General features: G+C 53.1%; 1 protein-coding gene across 11 annotated transcripts in view; it reads left to right on the forward strand.

The window, feature by feature from the left end:
• The window catches only part of KIAA1671, a 184,762-nt gene that overhangs the window by 155,167 nt on the left and 8,347 nt on the right, over positions 1–21,248 (forward strand). For all 11 annotated transcript variants that reach the window (XM_059876412.1, XM_059876414.1, XM_015475564.3 and 8 more), the window contains 5 exons: positions 10,777–10,895; positions 15,244–15,499; positions 16,903–17,077; positions 17,826–17,950; positions 18,801–18,937. In XM_059876412.1, the coding sequence (XP_059732395.1) occupies positions 10,777–10,895; positions 15,244–15,499; positions 16,903–17,077; positions 17,826–17,950; positions 18,801–18,937 (812 nt within the window). The remainder of the gene's footprint in view (positions 1–10,776; positions 10,896–15,243; positions 15,500–16,902; positions 17,078–17,825; positions 17,951–18,800; positions 18,938–21,248) is intronic.

The raw sequence follows: 21,248 nt of genomic DNA on the forward strand, positions 1-21,248 counted from the left end.
GTAGCCCGCTCTTCATAAAGGCGGCATCCGCTTCTCCCTAAGGCTGTCCCGGCGTCTGCGCTGTCTTCTCCCTTCTCCCCACCTGTTCAGTTGAATCCACTTTTCAAGGCCTGGGCCATGTCACGTGCCCTCTCAGCTGCCCCGCCCCCCGCCCCGACCCCCTGTGCCCGCTCTCTTCCCCCTCTGTCAGGAGCCCCTTGGTACTTCAGGTACCTGGGACAGGAAACCATTTTCATTTCACTTATTTCTTTATTCAGTTTTGGCCACGCCGTGTCTTCGTTGCAGTTTGCGGGCTTCTCGTTGCCGTGGCTTCTCTTGTTGTGGAGCACGGGCTCCAGGGCACACGGGCTCCGGGGTACGCGGGCTCCGGGGTGTGCGGGCTCCGGGGTACACGGGCTCCGGGTCACACAGGCTCCGGGGTACGTGGGCTCCGGGGTACACGGGCTCCGGGTCACACAGGCTCCGGGTCGTGCGGGCTCTGGGTCACACAGGCTCCGGGTCACACGGGCTCCGGGGTACGCAGGCTCCGGGTCATGCGGGCTCCGGGGCACACGGGCTCCGGGGTACGTGGGCTCCGGGGTACGCGGGCTCTGAGTCACACGGGCTCCGGGGTACGCAGGCTCCGGGTCACACGGGCTCCGGGTCACGCGGGCTCTGGGGCGTGCAGGCTCCGGGTCACACAGGCTCTGGGTCACACGGGCTCCCGGGCGTGCAGGCTCTGGGTCATACGGGCTCCCGGGCGTGCGGGCTCCAGGTCACGCGGGCTCCGGGGCGTGTGGGCTTCAGTAGTTGCGGCACACGGGTTTAGCTGCCCCACAGCATGTGGGATCTTCCTGGACCAGTGATCCAACCCATGTCCCATGCATTGGCAGGCGGATTCTTAACCACTGGACCACTCTCTGGTGGGAAATTATTAATCATGGGGCCCAGGATGATCAAGGAGCTCCCTGATAGCTCAGCGGTAAAGAACCTGCCTGCAGTGCAGGAGCCGAAGGAGATGTGAGTTCCATCCCCAGGTCAGGAAGATCCTCTGGAGGAGGAAGTGGGAACCCACTCCAGTACTCTTATCTGGAGAATCCCATGGACAGAGGAGCCTGGCGGGCTGCAGTCCACAGGGTCAGAGTCAGACATGACGAAGAACGAGCACACGGGTGACCACGGGGATGTTCTAAGGTAGGACTGTCTGCCCCTCATTCCTAGTAAACCTTTCCATCAGAGAGAGCTTTGACATCATTCCACATCAGCACTTAGAATTCTGCTTCATTGTTCTTAGTGGCAGGACAGGTGCCCTTGCAGGGATAAACCTGTTTACATGTGCCCTTACGAAAAAACACCTGGGATGTGCTTGCTGTTAACTGAAATCCATGCTGTCGCTATGAGCATCCTAGGGTTTGTGAGTTGATGCGTGTGTGTATTTGTGTGTGTGTGTGTTACGTTATCTGTGTTTTGTGTATTTTGTGTGTTTGTGTGTTTTCTGTGTATATGTGCATGTTTGCGTTGTGTGTGTGTGTGTGTGTGTATTTATGTATATTTTTGTGCACATGGTAAAGAATCCGCCTGCCAGTGCAAGAGCCACAGGAGACGCGGGTTCGATCCCTGGGTCGGGAAGATCCCCTGGAGAATGGAATGGCAACCCACTCCACTGTTCTTGCCTGGCAAATCCCATGGACAGAGGAGCTTTGGTGGGCTGCGGTCCATGTGGTCACGAAGAGTCTGACATGATGGGGCAGTGGAGCACGTGTCTGTGTATATGTTTGCATGTGTGTTTATTTGTGTTGTATGCATCTGGGTGTGTTTGTGTGTGTGCGCGCATGTGTGTGTACCCGCTGGGTGATCACCAAAACCAGGGGTGGTGGAGCAATGTTGTGACCCCGCAGTGTGCCCACAGCCTCAGCTGGGGCAGAGGTGGTGGCTGAGGCCTGCCAGGGAGAGATCCTGCAGGATCTGGGGTCCTGGGGCCGCAGAGAGACACACCAGCTCCCTGCTTCCTCCCCGGTTCACACTGACACATCAAGGCTGCAGTTCTGTCACCAGACAAGCTGAGCCCTCGCCTGAAATAAACATGAGAGAGATGTTTTGACATGTGATGTTTCAAAAAAAAAAAAAGAGTCAAATTTGCCTGAGAGACTGTTTTAAGAATCTTTCCAAGAGGAGCCGAGTCAGGGTGGGTGGGACAGATCCCCTGAAGAGGAGATGCTCGGAAACATGAATTCTATATTCACATGGAATTGTACATTTTTAACGTTTATTTTTAAAAGCTACCAACCGCAAGTGTTACAAAATACAAAAAGAAGTGGAATTTTAAAACCGTGTCCCCCTCTCTCCCCCCCGTCACTCGGTTCCCCTCCCAGAGGCAAGTGTGATGACACTTTTGCTGTGCCTCCTCACAGACGCTGTGCATTTCCAAATATTTACACATATACCCTTCCCCTCTCCACCTGTTGTTTCCAGCCTTGCCTTATTCACTTGACAGTGTGTCTTGGAAGTCATTCCATATCAGGACACATGTATCTTCCTCATTCTTTTCAACAGTTGAAAAGTATTCCACGCTATGGTTGGTCCTGTAATTTTAAAACATAAAGATACATTGGGGAAAAAACCACATTCCTTTTTCTCTCGACTCCTCTTTAACCTTAGAACTGTAGGCCTTTTATTAATAGAACTTTAGGCTGAAAAGGAATTTGAATTGGTCTGTGTAAAAGCATCTCAGGACTTCTAGAATGTTCTAAGCGCTTTCCTCTCCCCCTGCAGGAAGGTTCCTGGTTATCTAGGGCGGGTGGGGGTTGGTTGTCCTCCATTCCTGGGCCAGTCTCTTTCATTTGCACCTTAAAAAAATATCATCGTCACCAGACTGCTTTCAGTGTTTGTCAGCACACTGAACGGGGTGTCTTAGAAGAAAGATTAGTTTTTTAAAAGTAACAAATTAAAATTTAATAGCATATATAAGAACAGTCCTGGGATATACGAAGAAGCTTTGAATAGATCACAATACTGTTCATATCATGAGAAAGGGGACCAGGGATCATCTGTGGATTGTTCATTCGCTGACTCATTCATTCATTCACGCACTCATTCATTCATTCTAGACCATTCACTCATTCTAGACCGTTCATTCACAGACCGCCGTCGGGGCTGTGTCCTGCCTTGATGCCAGGGTCTGAGGGTGAACAGACCGCGTTGCCTGCCCTCAGGGAGCTCACAGTCTGACAGTGAGCACAGGTGCCCCGTGGGGTCCCAGGAGAGACCCAGGCCTGCTCGAGTGGAGGCCTCTGGGAGGAGCTGATGCCTGTGCCGTGCTTCAGGGCCTCGTTCTAAGCAGGCCTGGGGTGGATGTTCCTGGGTGCAGTCACAGAGGGACTTAGTGGGATGGGGCTTCACTGGCCATAGACTTGGAGCCACCTGGGTTTGAATCGGGCTCCTTCACCCAGTCCTGAGACCCTGGGCAAGTGGCTTCACCTCCCTGGGCCTCAGTCTTCCCATCTGCAAAGTGGGGCTACCTCTTAGAAACCCTGCCTCTTAGGCTTGTTGGGAGGATGAGTCGCGGCAGCTGGGCACACAGAGCGGGCAGTATCAGCGTCCTTTCCCGTTGTCCCTGTCCACCTGTGAAACGAGCATGTTAAAGCGTCAACTCGGGGCTTTAATTGGACTGCGCACTTAAGGAACCTGACTTGGTGCCGGGCGCGCAGTGGGTGCTCCTTATGTGTGTTCCCAGTCATCACTTCTTGCATCGTCTCCTTACTCACCTCCGACACCCAGAGCGCAGGGTGCCCATCAGGCTTCCGGAGTCTGGGAGCCCCCAACCCCAAGGCCAGCAGGAGCCCGGGCCCCCCAGCTCAGCTGTTCTTTCTGTTTATAGACTCGGAGGTGGATGCGGTGGGGGGCGCCAGGAAGCACCCCCACTCCCTGGCGGCCAGCAGGGCCCTCCGTGCCGTAACCAGGCACGCCTCCTGAGGGCCTGCTGCCAGCACACCTTCCTGCACTTCCGGTGACACACTTGTCCCGTGGAGACAGCGTGTCTCTGCCAGACCTGTCGTTCTGCAGCCTGCCCACCCAGCTCGGCCCTGGGGAGGGCGGGTGTGCTGGAAGAGCCCGCGCCTGGCTCACTGCGGGACGCAGGAGAGCAGCTGGCTCATGTCGGGGTCAGGGGAGACAGTGAGGGAGCCGGGGAAGACAACCCCTTTGCTCTCATCTGCGTGATGGAGCAGTCAGGCCTCCTTAGGGTGTCGTAGCACCTCGTTAGACTGCTGACCCGACGCTTTGGGGAACTCAACAGTGGGTGTTATTTATTGTTGTCATCACCATCATCTCAACTGGAATTTGTTTGGTCCTTCTCACGTGCCTGGCGTGTGCAGCTCTCACTGGACATTTTATAAGGTTCTCCCAACACCCCCACCCCCATTTTACAGACGGGAAAATCGAGGTTTGAGAGATTTGCTCACAGCTACCAAAAGGCAGAGTTTGCCTCCCACCTGCCAGTCTCAGAGCCTGCGCCACCTCCAACTCATCGGAGCCTCCCTCTCTGTGCCCGTGTCCACGTGTTTCATGGTCCCGGTTGTGTTCTCTCGGTTTCTGTCTTGCTCTCTCTCTGTCTTGGCTGTAACCCCCATCCAGGCCACCACAGTGTGCCACACCTGGCCACACCTGGCTATACCTGCCTACACCTGGCCACACCTAGCCACACCTGGCCAGACTGCGTAACTGTTCCCAGAGCACGCTGAGAGGGGTCAGAAACCGATACTCCCCCGGGAAGCACCACCTCCAAGCCGCTGGGGGTGGGGGGACACTGTGGGCTCCCAGAAGCCATCAGTTGTGCCGACACCTCCTAGCTGGGATCCAAGTCCCCAGGGAGGGACGCCACGCGGGGTTTGCTGCCGGCATCAGGAGTTGAGGGCTCTGTGCCGCCCCCTTCCTGCCCATTTCCTTCTGACCCGACTGCCTTACCTTGCTCTCCTTCTCCTCGTTTTTCCCCATTCCTCCCCACCCTCCTTCCTTCTTTCCCCTTCAGTGAGCACGTGCTCTGTGCCACGTCCTGTGACTAAGCACCGAGAAGCCAATGTGGCAAGACGCAGGTCTCCTCTTGGAGGTCGTGTGCATTGGGAGGAACAGGTACCCAAGGACCCATCCAAGTGCTAAGAACCCCCGGCCAAGGCTCGGGCTTGGCGGGACCAGGACAAGACCTAGGCTCGGCCGGGGAAGCTGCTCCCAGGGGCTGCCACTCGCTGCCCTTGGCCAGGCGAAGAGTTGGGCAGCAGGCCTGGGCTGTGACGGTGCCCGAGTGTGGCTGCAGCACAAAGGAGGGGTGAGAAGGTGGACACTGGGCCCCGCAGCCATAGTGGGGCAGCCAGGGTTTTAAGATAAGAGCTCAGGCGGCTTCCCTGCTGGTCTAGTGGTTAAAACTCTGCGCTTCCAATGCATCGGGTACGGGTTCAATCCTTGATCAGGGGGCTAAGACCCCACATGCTTTGTGGTGAGACAAAAAAAAGTAGATAAGAGCCTGGAGTTGGGGGTCCAGGTAGACAGGAGACCCCTGGGGGACTTGGCCCAACCTCAGCCTGCCGCCTGCCTCCTTCTCCCCTCCCTGGGCCTGAGACCCCACCTGGGTGCAGCTTAGACTGCCCTGTGGTGACCAGGCACAGGCCAGGGACTCAGGACACCTGGATTCTCGGCCTAGCCTGGCATCCTTTGCCCTTGGTTTTCCCATCTGTGAAATGATCACTGAAGGCCCCACGGAGCTCTCCATATCGAGCCAGAGCTGGGAGAATGCAGCAGTTTGGGGGAGCACTTTAGGGCCTGAGTGTCAGGCAGACCCGAACCCCAGCTCCACCCACCTTCTGTGTGGCCTGGGGCGTGTCAGGTCCCCTCTCTGGGCCTCAGTCCCCTCTGCTGTGAAATGAGAGTTCCCGCAAGTCCCTAGGCTTCCTGTTGAGGAGCCTGCGACGACAGAGTGAAAGGCTGGGGTATTCAGCCGTGCTGACCGTAGTGTCAGCCCTCAACGTTGTTGCTGTTACCGCTCAGCCGTGGTGCAGGTCTGATCCGGGCACAAGGCAGGGAGGTGCCGCCAGGCCCTGGGGGCACTGAGCCAGTGTCACCCTCGACAGCGTGGCCCCGTGGCCCTGGGGCACCCTGCACAGCTGACAGTGTCCAGTTGCAGAGGGGGAGGGAAATTGCTCGGATTTGCCCCGTCAGCTGCGGGCCACCCAGCACCTCCCTGACTCAGGCTCCTTTCCTAGACGGATGTGTCAGACACCCCCAAATACATGCAGGGGTCATGTTTTCCCTTACCGTCACCCCCTCCCTAACGACACAGCCTTTTCTGCTTAAGGAGCTCACACCTGTTCCGTGCGAAAAAAGTTATTTTCAGAAACATATTCTTCCAGCAAATATTTAGTCAACAAGTACTCCAGGCCCGGTGTGGTTCTAAATGCTGGGTGCAGCAGTGGGTGAAAGAGTCCCCGTTTTCATGCAGCCAACAGTCTAAAGGGTATCAGGGAGCAGTCAGCCACCTGGGTTTTTTTTTTTTTTTTTTTAATATTTATTTATTTGACTGTGCCGGGTCTTAGTTGCAGCATGTGGGATCTAGTTCCCAGACCAGAGATGGAAACCTGGCCCCCTGCATTGGGAGCTTGCAGTATTAGCCACTAGACCACCAGGGAAGTCCCCAGCCACCTGTTTTGTAAATAAAGTTTTATTGGAACACAGACATCATCTGTGCTGCTGACATGGTAACGACAGCAAAGCTGAAGCTGAGACAGAGACCCTGTGGCCCACAAAGCGCCAAATATTTATTATCTGGCCCTTGATAAGAAGAGTTTGCTGGGCTCTGGTAGAGATGAACAAATGAAGAGCCCTCTTCTGATTTGTTCTTAAATGGGGATGTGTACCATATGATAGAGTTGCAGGAATGGTTTAATGAATTTTATTGAATTTTATCATCTGCTGATACTGGGATCCAGAATCACAAGTGTGGATCCTAAATAAAGTCATCATCAATAATAGAGAGACAGGGACTTCCCTGGTGATTGAGACTCCATGCTTCCACTGTGGCCGGATGGGGCACGGGTTTAATCCCTGAACGGAGAGCTAAGATCTCACACGCTGCACGGTGGTGTGGCAAAAAAAAAAAAAAAAAAAGCCCATTTCCTCACTACAGGTAGTATCACTGGTAACAGTTTTCTCTGAAAACTTCCAGAGATCTCCTTTCCTATTCTCACACACATTTATACATCTGTCCTCACAAAGCTGGTATCACAACACGTGCGCTGCTTTTTCACTTACATGTAATAAGGGGATCTGACTTTGGGGGAAAAAAATACGATTGTTTGCTCGGATAAGTCAGACAGCTTTCTGTGATACTCAGTAGTCTTTCTGAGCATCCTTCTCCTTGGCTGTGCTTATTCCGCCACATGGATATTTCATCCTTGTATTTCACTGATGAACTCCTCAGGTGGGCAGGTGCCCCGTATGCTACTGGAGAGGAGTGGACAAATGACTCCAGAAAGAATGAAGAGATCACCAAAGAGACCCTGATGCTGGGAAGGACTGAAGGTGGAAGGAGAAGGGAACGACAGAGGATGAGGTGGTTGGATGGCATCACCAGCTCGCTGGACATGAGTCTGAGCAAGCTCTGGGAGTTGGTCATGGACAGGGAAGCCTGGCGTGCTGTAGTCCAGGGGGTCGAAAGAGTCAGACACAGCTGAGCGACTGAGCTGAACTGATATTTCACTGATCCCTGTCTTGTTGGATGTTTAGGACGATTCCAGTATTTGCAATATTTTGCAATCTTTGTGCTCCCGTGGGGGAGCATCCATGTTCACAGATCTTAGCGAGCATGTCTGATGATTCTCTTGAGATAAATTTCTGGAACTAAACTGGCTGAGTCAAGGGTGTACACGTTTTAAATTTCAGGACATGTGTTACCGCTTGTTTAAACACAGCCCTCAAAGGCGTCTGTTAGGCTGGTCTCCCCAGCCTGGGTGTTAGAAATCTGTCCATCATCTGTCCTGGGCTGGGGCAGTCGTGTTTGTCCGTAAGACAAGGGCCCAGAATTTCCACCTACCACCAGCTCGGGGGCTTGGCGACCTAGTCCGAGTGAGTGGTTTTTATCTTGTTAATTATCATTATTATCATTTTGCCGTGCCTCACTGCATGTGGGATTTCAGTTCCCTCATTAAGGACCGAACCCGCACCCTGCAGCGGAAGGCGTGGAATCTTGACCAGTGGAGCACCAGGGCAGGCCCCATGCAGGTGGTTTTTAAACTTCGCCAAGTTCTCGTTTTTAATCTCGTCAAGTTCGCCTTCTTAGAGCATTTTAACATGCATTTCCTCACGTGAGCCTCTTGAAGGAAAAGGCTGGGGCGGGTGTGTGTGTGCGGAAGAAGCCCAAACCTGGGTTCCAGGCTCACCGCAAGCAGCCTATGCCTCTGACTTTATCATCTGAAAAAGTTTCTCATCTGAAAAGGCCAACCAGATGGACTCAGAGGAGTCCTTGGAGATCTAAATGTTACGTTGTGATGACCTCGTGTGGCAAATGGCAGCTAAAATTTGGATTGTGGCTGTTTGCTATCCATCAGGAGTACATGCCGAACGGATGGGGGGAGCTAATTTGGACGCATGTGTTTCCTCAGACAACTCTTCTCTTTAGCCATCCTGTATTTTCAGACCGCCTTGTAGATACGTACTCCCCTGCAGGCAGTGGGGGTTTTTATGGCAGCCTGTGAGGCAAAGCTGATTTGGAAAAACACCCTACCTTAAAGCTAATTTTAAAAACCTGACTTTCAGCAAGTTCTAGAGAGTTTTGGACCCTTTCTGTGGTCTTGTTGAGGCCTTGTGGCCCTGAGAGTGAAGATCAAGGATTGCTGACTTGAAGGACCGCCAGGGTCTGTCACAGTGAGACACGAATACTGTGCACAAGCTGACCAGCAGGACAGAAGGAAGTGCTGACAGACAGGCTGCTTGCTCACTGACAAGATGAATTCCCTTAGATGACCCCAGCCCCGGGAGTACTCCAGATTTGGGGGTTCAGTGTTAAGACGTGGTGAACCAGATGGCATTCAACCAGATACTTAACATCTGCTTTGTCCAGACACTAAGGTCGAGAGAGGTTAAGTAACCTGCCCAAGGTCACACAGCCACCATGCGATGGAGCCTGGCTTCAAATCCAGGCATCCTGGCTCCAGAGATAGTACTTGTCCAAGGGAGAATGAAAAGAAACAGGCCAATTATAATGAATGTATTATGGGATGTTCTACAGCCGTGCTCTTCACGGGAAACGTTCTGCCATGACGGACATGCACTCTATCCCTGCTGCTCAACACGGTAGCCACATGTGGCTGTGGAGCCCTTGAAATGTAGTTAGAGCCACTGAAGAACTGGATTCTTTGTAGTTCTCAAATTTTAATTAATGTAAATAGCCACGTGTGGCTATTGTGTTGGACAACATAGGTGTAGAGACCTGAAGTCTAGGGAATGGGAGCTGGGGGCTCCTGAGCCAGCCTTGGGTGAGGGGGAGTTCAGGGAAGGCTTCCTGGAGGAAGAGCCAACGAAGCTGAAGCTGAAATCTGAATGAGAGCCAAGAGGTGGTGGCTGCTTCAGCAGGTCCCGAGGTGAAGGAGGGCTGGAGCAGCCAGGAAGAGGGGTTGGGAGGATCTGGGGTTGGGAGAGGGACAGCAGACAGTGGAGAAAGAGCCCCACCAGTGAAGGTCCCGCAAGCCATCCTTCCGGTGTTTGGACTTGACTCTGGGGAGCCATGGAAGGGTTTTGAGCAAGGACCCTGCAGGCTTTGAGTTCAGCCTTGGGAATTGTTACGGGAAAAGAATGTCTGAGAGGGGATCAGAGGTGAAGGAGGCAGGGGAGCCCCAGAGCTGGCCGGGGTTGGACGGAATGTTCCCGAGGGAGACTTTGAAGGGCTTGGAGGTTGACACGACATGGGGGTGAGAGTGGCGGGGGAGTGGGGACGCTGCCTTCCAGAATCCCGAGTCTGGCTTTAGCAGTGCGGGCAGCAGACCTCCCTCCCTGCCTTCAGGGATTCCACATCCCTGAGCATGAGTCTTAAAGCTCTGCAGGAAGGCCCTCAAATGGGGACACGCGGAGGCCCATGTGTTTTTGCTGAGCACATATACTCCTCCACCCCCAGCCTGCCTCCCAGAGCCTGCCAAAGGAGGTCAGGAAGTGTTCCCCTGCCTCCTGCCCTGATTCCACGCTCAGCAGCCTTGGAAGCTTGCTGTTCCGATTTCCAGGGGCCCTTGCTCCCTCACTCATCACTCAGAGATCCCCGTCTCTTGGGGTTTTTTTGTTTGTTTGTTTAGCTGCCCTGGGTCTTAGTTACAGCATGCAAGATCTTTAGTTATGGCATGCGAACACTTGGTTGCAGTATTCAGGATCTAGTTCCCTGACCAAGGATCGAACCCTAGCCCCCCTGCACCGGGAGCGCGGCTGATAAGTCCTGGGAGCACTGAAGATGGAGAGAAGTTTGGCCAGGGGCAGGGGGTACCCACACAGGACCCGGGAGAGTGACCCCCCTTCACCCCAGTTTGCCCGGCTTCGGCTCCAACAGCCTTGCCTCCTGCGACGTCTTGGGCAGACCTGGACGGCTGGTCACTCTAGTTCTCAGCGCAGACGTTTGGACCCGTCTCTGAGAGCAGTAGGGAGCCTGGGTGGGTTTGAGCAGGGGGCGATGCAGCATGATTTATCAGCTGGATAGGCTGATAAATAGGTTTATCAACTGGACCAGGTTCTGAGCATTTGCCCCTGATAGAAACCTCTGGCTTGTCCTTGCAGGATCAGCTGAAGCAGTGTTTCTCCAGGCGGACCCCCGAGGCCAAGGACACCGACACCCTCGTGCAGGAAACCGACAGTCAGTATGGGACGTGGCCGGACCAGCGGCAGAGCGGGGAGAGGTGAGCGGTGTGGGGCAGGACCTCTCAGGGGGAGTCAGGGCCCCATCTGCCTCCTGATTTCTCCGTTACTAGGGAGAACCTGTTTTGTCTGTAACAGGTTGTTGTACAATAAGAGCAACCCATTCTTTTTATAAAACAGAAGTTTAGAAAGTACAAAAAAAAAAAGATTTTAAAATGATATAGGAAATATCCAGAATAGGCAAATCCACAGGGACAGAGGAGACCAGATTTCCTCCTGGGCGGATGAAGATGTTCTTAAACCAGAGTGGTGATGATCACAGAGCATTAAAAAGGAAAGTGGAAGTCGCTCAGTCATGTCTGACTCTTTGCAACCTCATGGACTATACAGTCTGTGGAATTCTCCAGGCCAGAATACTGGGCCTGGGGTGGGTAGCCTTTCCTTTCTCCAGGGAATCTTCCCAACCCAGGGATCAAACCCAGGTCACCCGCATTGCAGGCAGATTCTTTACCAGCTGAGCTTCAAGGGAAGCCCACAGCATTATGAATGCACTAAATGCCCCTACTGGCAAATTTCTTTTTTTTTTTTTTTGGCAAATTTCATATTACATGTTTCACCACCATAAAAAAAAAAATTGCAAAGAAAATGAAAACCAACTGTAATGTCAGGACACAGGTATCACTTTCATTGGTGTTTTGGTTGTCTTTCTAGACTTTTTTTTCTATGTATATATATTGTGTGTTTATAAACAGAGAAACATATTACACATACTGCTTCATAAGCTATGTCAGCATTTAGGATCATCACTATTAGTGGCGTGGAGGGCCCCTCAGGTGTCCGCCCGGCTGGGAGGGAATGTTGTAATGACTGTGCAGAAGCCTGAAGGTTACCCAGCATCACCTGGATTCAGGAGGCGGGCAGGCCTGAATTCCAGCTCCGTTCTGGCTGGCTGTGGGGGCCTGGGTCATTTAGCTTTATTTGCAGATTTCACGAACTCCTCTTCTGTAGAAAGGGTGCGTGTGTGTGCTTAGTCACTCAGTTGCGTCCGACTCTGTGCGACCCCATGGAACTGTGGCCCGCCAGGCTCCTCTGTCCATGGGATTCTCCAGGCAAGAACACTGGAGTGGGTCGCCTTGGCCTCTTCCAGGGGATCTTCCCTCTCTGGGAAGGTGTATTGCAGGTGAATCCTTAACCCACTGAGCCACCTGGGAAGGCCATGTAGAAAGGGAATGATGCTTATAAAAACAGCCAAGATGTATTAAGCGGACAGGCCGAGCACTGTTGTAAGCTCTGAAGCAGAACGTCTAATTCTGCGGTCCCACCTTGCAGAGATGAAGACTGAGACTTGGGGTGGGCGGGAGGGCACCTTGTGTTCGCAGCTGGCGTCTCTCCCGGCACTTAGGCGCAGGAGGAGGAGTTCGATGCTTTGCATTTGTTCATCATACCTGTTCTTTGTTTTAAACATGCAGTTTTTCTTCTTGCCCTTGGGCGGGATCAAACGCAGTAGCAGCTTTGTGGACACCAAGGGTGGGCTTGCCATGTTCTCAGTTCAGCTTCCCCACCCGAGGGCTGCAGGATCGCACGGCATCGTAAAGCCAGGGAGATCTGTGTCAACCCCAGTGTGGCCACTTACTGGCCGTGTCGCTGTGTGTCTCAGTTTCCTCACCTGTGGGTATTGTGCCCAGGGATATGGCGTGTCCATGGCTCAGATGGACTCAGACCCGGATATGGGGTGTCCATGGCTGAGCTGGGCTCAGACCCAGGTCTCCCAGCTCCTTCCCCTGCTCCCTACCCCAGTCAGGAGTGGCCACACCCCTCCACTGACTTATGTCCCATAGCTGTCATCGGTACCCAAGTTGGGGGGAGGTCAGTGAAATTAGAAATGGGTGGGCTTCTCTGGTAGCTGAGCCGGTAAAGAATCTGCCGCAACACAGGAGATCATGGTTTGATTCCTGCGTCAGGAAGTTCATCTGGAGAAGGGATAGGCTGCTCACTCCAGTATTCATGGGGTTCCCTGGTGGCTCAGAGAGTAAAGAATCTGCCTGCAATACAGGAGACCTGGGTTCGATCCCTGGCTTGGGAAGATCCCCTGGAGGAGGGCATGGCAACCTACTCCAGTATCCTTGCCTGGAGAATCCCCAAGGACAGAGGAGCCTGGCGGGCTACAGTCCATTGGGTCACAGAGAGTTGGACACGACTGAGCAAGTAAACACACAAGAAAAGAAAAAGGGAAGCACAGGTTTCTAATAGTACACATGAAGGGCGTTTCGTTTTCTTTCCTAAGCTGTGATATACGGTTAGTTAATGAGCTTACTTAAATTTCACTAGAATGTTCCTGCAGGAGCACAGAACTGCGAGTCTGGAAGCCTGGGTCCTGGTTTTGCTGTCACTGTCTGACCCTGGGAGGCCCCTCTCCTCTGGGCCTCTATCTTCCCAGCTCTTACAGGGAGAAGGGGAAACCCGGCCACTGGCATCTCCACCTGCCCCCGCCCCCGCCCCCGCCCCCGCCCCCGTGTCCTGGTATCGCTTGCCCCCTCGTGTCTCTCGGAGGTACTGCAGCTCCTCCTCCCAGAAAGGGCCCAGGCGCGGCTTTACTCCCAGCCCTGAGCAGCAGCGCCACCTGCTGCCCCGTCGGTGGTATTTCCCTCATTTTTTGTGGCTCTGCCTCAGTCCTACCCGACGCCCCAGCGTCCTGCTTATTCCAAGTAACGAAATCTGTTGAGAGCTGACAAAAAGCAGGCTGTGCTCCCTGAGAGAGACACCAGCACACCTGGGTTGACAGCTCTGCCCAAGGGTGAAGTTCGGGGGTCTTCTGGGGCCGACCCTCCGATCAGGGACGTATTGTCTGGTGTGCTGGCCCCCTCCTTCCTTAAGATGAGTCTTTCCTCTGCTCTTGACTTTGGGGTCTTTTTAAGAGAGGAGCAGGGAGCCTATTTAATTTTAATGGCTTGATTTATTTATAAATCTTCTATCTTTTGTGGTTCCAATTATCTGAGTGGTACTCGGAATACATTATCGTGGGCAGAAATTCCAGGAGGAGAGAGGGGGTCATGGACCTGGATTCTAGGGTCAGGTCTGCCCCTTTGGGCAAGCCTTTTAACGTCTTTCTGCCTCGGCTTCCTCATCTTTCGCAAGTTTAATATTTAATTTCATGAGTTAATCCTATCCTGTGGGGAGGATGAAAAGATACAGCTTTCCGCACCGGGCCTGGCGCCTAGTAGGCGCTCAGTAAATCTTTGTCGAGGAGTGAATGAATGAATGAATGAAGCAGTGTAGGATATGCCCCACCTCTGCCCCACCGCAGGTGATGGCCAGTGATGGTCTATCGCCATCAGCGCTGCCCGACAGAAACGCAGCACAAGCGCACACCCAGACCTGCGCATAGCTGCAGTGTTCTAGGGGCTGCATCAACACAGCAAAAGGCAAACAGGCGAAAGTAATTGTTTTAAGATTTTTTTCCCCTTTTTTTTTAAGTCTTTCTTTTTCCTTTTTTTTTAAGGCCATTTTTTATAAAGTCTTGATTGAATTTGTCTCAATATCACTTCTGTGGGTTTTTTTGGGGGGGGCCATGCAGCATGCAGGATCTTAGCTCCCCAACCAGGGGTCAAACCTTCTTCACCCCTTGTACTGGAAGGCGAAGTCTTAACCACTGGACCACCAGGGAAATCCTGGCGAAATTAATTTTAACAGTATATTCTATTGAACCCAATACCCAGTGTGTGTGCTAAATCGCTTCAGTCGTGTCTAACTCTGTGCAGCCTTATAGACCACAGCCTGCCAGGCTCCTCTATCCATGGGATTCTCTGGACAAGAATACTGGAGTGGGTTGCTGTGCCCTTCTCCCAGGGATCTTTCCCACCCAGGGAACCAACCCATGTCTCTCATGTCTCCTGCACTGGCAGTCAGATTAGCACCAGCTGGGAAGCCCCATTGAACCCAATAGACCCTTTATAAATACTGTCCTTGTAACATGTAATCACTATAAAGTTATTAATGTGGTATTTTATTTTTTTATTTTTTTCACTCCAAGTGTTAGGAATCAGCATGTACTCTGTACTCTTGGCCCAGCTCAGCCCTCACTTACCTCATTGCAAGGCCCCAGCGGCCACAGGTGACCCGCGGCTCCCCTCCTGGGCAGCACAGAGTTAGAGGGTCTCGAGTGGGGGAGTGGCTCCTCCCATTCCGCACCTGTCCAGGTCTTCCAGAGGCACCATGGCAGCACCTGGCCAGGCCCAGGATGGTTCTCCTCACCGGGATGTCCTGTCTCTTGTTTCCTGGCATACACAGCACACCCCACATCCTGCCTTCTGGCGCGTCCCTTCCTTGACATTCAGGTCTCAGAAGCAACCTGCCTGACCACGCCTCCCTCGCTCCCTCCCATTCTCGTAGCTTGGCCCCCGAGTCCCCGTCCCCGGACAGCAGTGCCGCCTCGGCTTGGAAGCAGCCCCCCAGCAGCCGCCTGTCCTCGCTGTCCTCCCAGACGGAAGTCACCTCGGCCGGGGACCAGCATGACTGTTCCAGGGAGCAGCGGAGCACCAGCGTGGACCGGTCCAGCACAGACCTGGAATCCACTGACGGGATGGAGGGGCCGCCCCCACCGGACGCCTGCCCCGCAAAGAAGGTGGACGACTTCCCCTTTATCGATGTGAGTCGGTAGCTGGGAGCAGTGCTGAAAACAGTCCTCTATCTCCGTTTGTTTTTTTTTTTAATGACTCAGGATGTTCTGCACCAGTCTGAGGCTGCAAGGGGGGCCCCAGGGAAATGGAACCAGGTCCCCCTCAAGCCAGCCCCTGCGTTGCTGTGGCTCCTTCCCACTTCCTCTGAGTCTGAGAAACAGACTCTGTTTGGTGACCACCAGAGGTGCATGCTCTCCTCTTAGGGAGGGCAGATCCTTTATGATTTTCATCTTTCCCTAGCTACCGCCACCCCCGACCAGCCCCCGCACCAGACACCCTCGTGGCTGGTTTGGGAAACAGCTCTGCAGACATCAACACCCTCTTCCCGCCCCCGCTGGGGAGTCTGTCACTTACCAGTTCTGGGAAATGAGTCACTGAAATTAGCTCATCATTGCTAACTTAAAAGGCCCCAGGTGACAGAATTTCTCCCAAGTGGACCTGAGAGGAAGAATCCAACTTTCACACCAGGACCTGCGCTGGCTGGGCAAAGGGACGCCCCCTGTAGGAGCAGCTCTCGGCTGTGAGCCTGGCTCAGACGCTGCTGGAACCAGGGCTGTCCGTGCCTGGGCTCCCTGAAGTCTTGCAGCCCCTCTAGGAAGGGGATACTAGTATCATTCCATTTTTACAAATAGGGACACCTCAGCTCAGAGAGGGTAAGTCCCCTGCCTGAGGTCACACAGCTAGGAATTGAACTGACCAGGAGATGAACCCCAAGCTCCCATCTCTCACTATTGTCTCCTGGGGGATCACTGAGCCACAGCTGCCCCACCTCCTTGCTGGGCTCACCAGGGTGGTCTTCTGCACCCCCTTCCAGCAGGAAAGGTGGTGATCTTGGAAACCATCACTGACCCTCCCCCTGCTTCTGCTCAGAGCATGCTGCTTGAAAACAAATGCCTGGTGTGTAGAAGGTTGCTCCACCAGCTCCCACCTGCCCCCTGAATTACTGTGGGTATAGGAAGGACCACGTTGAGAATCTCAGCTCGTGGACCCTGTGTGGAGTAAGATCTCTGTAAGGATTTAGTTAAGAGGATGTGTTCAGTTATTCATTCAACAAACAAACGTGTATTGAGCTCCTGTTAATGTCCTGCTGTAGCTCACCTGCTCGGATGATGTCACCAGGGGTGGGGGGCGGCGTTTGCATAATGTGCCAGGCACTGCGTGGGGCACGCCGGGTTCATTTGATTCTTAGAATCAGCCTACGTGGTATCCTTCATCAGGTTCCTAGGAGAATGCGGAAATGCTGGTCCACATGCCCCCTTGAATAGCATCTTGCGCCTATCAGCGCAGCCACACACCCCTCCCGGGGGTGGTGTCTTCCCTTTATGTCTCCGGAGCTTCATCTTTTCCCTCTTCTTCCCCGCCACCCCCACAGCAAACCTCAGTGCTCGACTCAAGTGCCCTCAAGACCCGGGTGCAGCTCAGCAAGAGGAGCCGCCGCCGGGCTCCCACCGCCCACTCGCTCCGGCGCAGCCGCACCAGCGAGCCGGACGGCAGGTCCGCCTGGGAGGAGGAGGCCGACAGCGCGTGGATGTTCCGGGACTCCACGGGTACGCCCCGTCTCCTCCTCCGCGAGCTGCGCACTGGCTGGCAGGAACGAGTTAGAGTAAACCCTGGGAACAGCCTTCTGACTTTGAAGACTGCAGGACATCAGAACACAGTAACACCGGAAACCGTGATTTCTCATTATACCGAGCTGGTTAGGAGCTAAGCAGGAACGCTTTTTGCGGATGCTCTGTTAACTGGGGTCCACAGGTTGCAAGGGACTGAGACACAACCTTAGGATTTCAGTGTTTCCGCTTTGATCATTATTGGAGTCACCCTTATCCTCTCTGCGGGTTTCTTGGCTGGCCTTTTCATCTAGATTCTTGAGTTGAAAGACCAGTTCATTTATTACCAGTCTTTTGGGGTTTCTGATCCATTATTCACGGCTATAGGTTTTCCTCTAAGGGCTTTCTTGTCTGTATTTCATGTCAAAACGTAAGCTGAATCTTAAAGAACAGATAAGAATTAGCTAGGGAAAGGTATTCCGGATGAAAATCGCAATGAGATCAAGGGGTCAGAGATGTGGAAAGAACGTTCTGTGGGTGTGGCGAGGCTGGGGCATGTCAAGGAGTCTCTGTAAGCAGTTCAGCCTTGCCCAAGCCGGGACTAGCAGGAATCTTTCTGGAAAGGCAGGGCCAGTTCACGGAGAACAGTGTGATTCCTGGCTAGGGAGTTGGACTTGCTCTGTAGACAGACAGCTGGAATCTCAGAGCGGTGGCTGCCGTTGACTTCGGTACCCTTTCTTTGCAACAGAGGAGAAATCCCCGAGGAAAGAAGAATCAGACGAGGAGGAGAGGACCCCCAGGGCTGAGAGGACGCCCGTCAGCAGACCTCAGAGGATGCCTGTGTTTCCCGGCGTGGACCCGGCTGCACTGAAGGTACCGGACCTCGCGCCCAGAGCTGCGCGCACCACAGGCCCGTGCTTCTCACCCGCCTCCCTCCCTCCTCGCCTCTCTCCCTCCTTGCCTTGCCGGAGGCAGGGACAGGAACAGGCCCTGCTTACAGGAGGGGGCAGAGGCCCTGCAGAGGCTGTTGGGCTTTTTCTCAAATGAATTCCGGAGTTGGCACTGGGCAGACCTCAGGCAGATCCCACTTTGGAAAGCCATGTGACTCTGGGCAAACTCTTCGACCTTTGACCTTTAGGCTACTCCTCTATAAAATACAGAAAGCCAGCCTCCACCTCAGAAATGCTCATCCTGGAGCTTACGCCCGGTAGAGTCCAGAGCCCAGTGCACAGGCTGCCAGGCTGGTGGTGGTGGTGACAACCACTGTGGCTGGGGGCTGTGCCAGTGTTACCCTTTGGGACAAATGCCATCTGCCACCATCATAGCCCCGGCCCCCAAAGGAATTCTGTCTGGGCTCACCCTTCCAAGCCACCCCATTCCCTCCATGTCCTCCAAAAATGATGGCCTTTTTCTCCCACAAATCTGATGGTCAGAAACCCCACTGATTCACATTCACATGAGCGAGGAGCTTAGAAGACCTGGTCCTTGGCCATAGATAAACTCTTGTCTCCATCGTGGGGTTCTCGGGAAACTAGAGGGGTTGGAGGGGCCTGTGATGAGGACACCACTCAGAGTGGTGATGTGAGTTTCTGATGGTGGTTTGACCCCGATGGTCACGGGTGGCCTCTTGGACTACAGACCTGGCCTCCACGGTCAGGTAGGATGGGGCCCTTCCCCAGGCCAAAGGCAGCTTATAGACTTCACCCCTGTCTTCTCTCCCCAGGCTCAGCTGTACAAGAGGCCAGACAGTCCCAACGAGACCCCTGGCTGGGCCCCTCAGCCCAAGACCCCCAAGTCTCCCTTCCAGCCTGGGGTGCTGGGCAGTCGCGTGCTGCCCTCTAGCATGGAGAAGGATGAGAGGTGAGAGTGTGGCTGACACATAAAAGTTAGGGCTTATTCATGGTACTGTTACTGTCATACAAGAGCCATGATAGAGCAGGGGTTGGCCAGCTGTAGCCCACAGGTCAAATTCAGCCCACCGTCTGTGTTTGTTAATAAAGTTTTATTGGCACACAGCCATCGTGGAAGGGTTGTGTTTGTTAATAAAGTTTTATTGGCACACAGCCATCATGGAAGGGTTGTCCACAGCTGCCTTCCTTATGCAACTGCCGGCTTGACGCCTTGACACAGATAGCCTGTAACCTGCAAAGTCAGAGTTACTTACTGTCTACCTTTGTATCTGCCCTTAGTGATAGAGGAAGGCAGAAAAAGGGTTCAGAACCCAGACTTGAGGAAGGGTGTGGGAAAGGCTTCCAAGAGAAGGGATGCCCGAGCTGGGTCATGAGAGACACAAGAGGTAGCCAGAGTCACTTGCAAAGGCCCAGAGGCCCGGTAGAACTGGGTGCTGTGGGCAGTGCATGATATTGGAGCACAGAGCGGGCTGTGGGAAGCAGGGGTCAAGAGGATGAGAGAGGGCGACAGGCAGAGACAGAGACGGTGCCTCTCTCTCTTCTGAAAAGTATTTATTTACTTGGCTGCTCCAGGTCTTAGTGGTGGCACACGGGATCTTTAGTCCCGGCTTGTGAGCTCTAATAGGTGGCACGTGGGATCTTAGTTCCCTGACCAAGGATCAGACCCTGGCCCCTCGCACTGGGAGCACAGGGTCGTAACCACTGGACCACCAGGGAAGTCCTGAGATGGTGCCTCTCTCTTGCTCTGGGGACGCCAGAATCGCCCTGGAGTCAGCTAAGGGTGCCAGTATTTCTCGAGGGCTGGAGAGGCCCCCAGGCTAGGGGCCCCCTGGTCCTGAGCCTCCACCAGGAGGCTTGCTTGGGGGGTACTCAGACCCCTTTCTGCCCAGGGGACCTCTTCTTCCTCACAGACCCCCACCCCACCCCCAGCCAAATCACCAATGTCCCCAAGCCCTCCAGGACCGTGGGATTGGGAGCTCTGTCTGAGACCAACAGAAGTCAGGTCTTGTGTGCACTTGCGTTTGATTATAAAAGTCGTACACACTCACTGTAGGAACTGTAGAAAATATAAAATGAATATAAAGCAGGAAAGAAAACCAGCCAAGATCTGACACCACCACCGCCCACCTTCACCACCCACTCAAAGACGACCATGTGAAATCTGGGCTTTTCTCCCTCCGTGGTTTTTAAATGTAGTCAAGACCACAGCGTACACTACACACAGCTTCTTCTCCGGTTACATGCTTCACACGATGGTTCTCCTGTGGCCATCAAAGTCTTCGTAAGTGTGATCTCTCTTTCCTTTAAAAACTTTCAAGAGTTTTTGTTTGACTTCATCGTTTTTGTTCAAATGATGTGTTCTCATGACAGCCATGCTGAGGACAAAGAAAGATACATAAAGAAGAAAGTAAAAAGTAAAACACTCAAAAGTGTTGTCATTCAAAAAAAAAAAGTGTTGTCATTCAGATGGTGATGACTCAAGTGTATTCACTTGGGGAAAATGAACTTGTGACCTGAGAGCTTTCTGGATGTGTATTCTTCAATTTTAGAAAAAGCTGAAACAGATTGTACCTCCCCCAAATAATTATTGTTAATTATTCGGTAAACATAAGGCCTATCTAATCTATGTATATCTTACAGGCATTGTACTAGTCAGGGTTCTCCAAAGAAACATAGCCCATTAAGATGTATACACTGGAAAAGAGAGAGAAAGAGACAGAAGGATGTATTTTAAGGAACGGGCTTTCATGATTACGGAGGCTGACAAGTTCTGAAATCTGCAGGCCAGGTGGGCTGGCTGGAGACCTGGGGAAGAGCCAGTGTCGCAGTTCAAGTCCCAAAGACAGTATCTTTCCTGAGTTCCCCCTTCTTCTGGGGAGGTCGGTCTTTTTCAGCTAAAGCCTTCAGCTGATAGGATGGGGCCCACCCATGTTATGGAGAGTAATCTGCTTTATTCAGAGACCACTGGTTTAAATACTAACCTCACTAGACCATTCAGGTATGACCTAAATCAAATCCCCTATGATTATAGAGTGGAAGTGAGAAATAGATTTAAGGGCCTAGATCTGATAGATAGAGTGCCTGATGAACTATGGAATGAGGTTCGTGACATTGTATAGGAGACAGGGATCAAGACCATCCCCATGGAAAAGAAATGCAAAAAAGCAAAATGGCTGTCTGAGGAGGCCTTACAAATAGCTGTGGAAAGAAGAGAAGCGAAAAGCAAAGGAGAAAAGGAAAGATATAAGCATCTGAATGCA

Source organism: Bos taurus, chromosome 17 (assembly GCF_002263795.3).
Source record: "Bos taurus isolate L1 Dominette 01449 registration number 42190680 breed Hereford chromosome 17, ARS-UCD2.0, whole genome shotgun sequence".
Classification (NCBI taxonomy): domain Eukaryota; kingdom Metazoa; phylum Chordata; class Mammalia; order Artiodactyla; family Bovidae; genus Bos; species Bos taurus.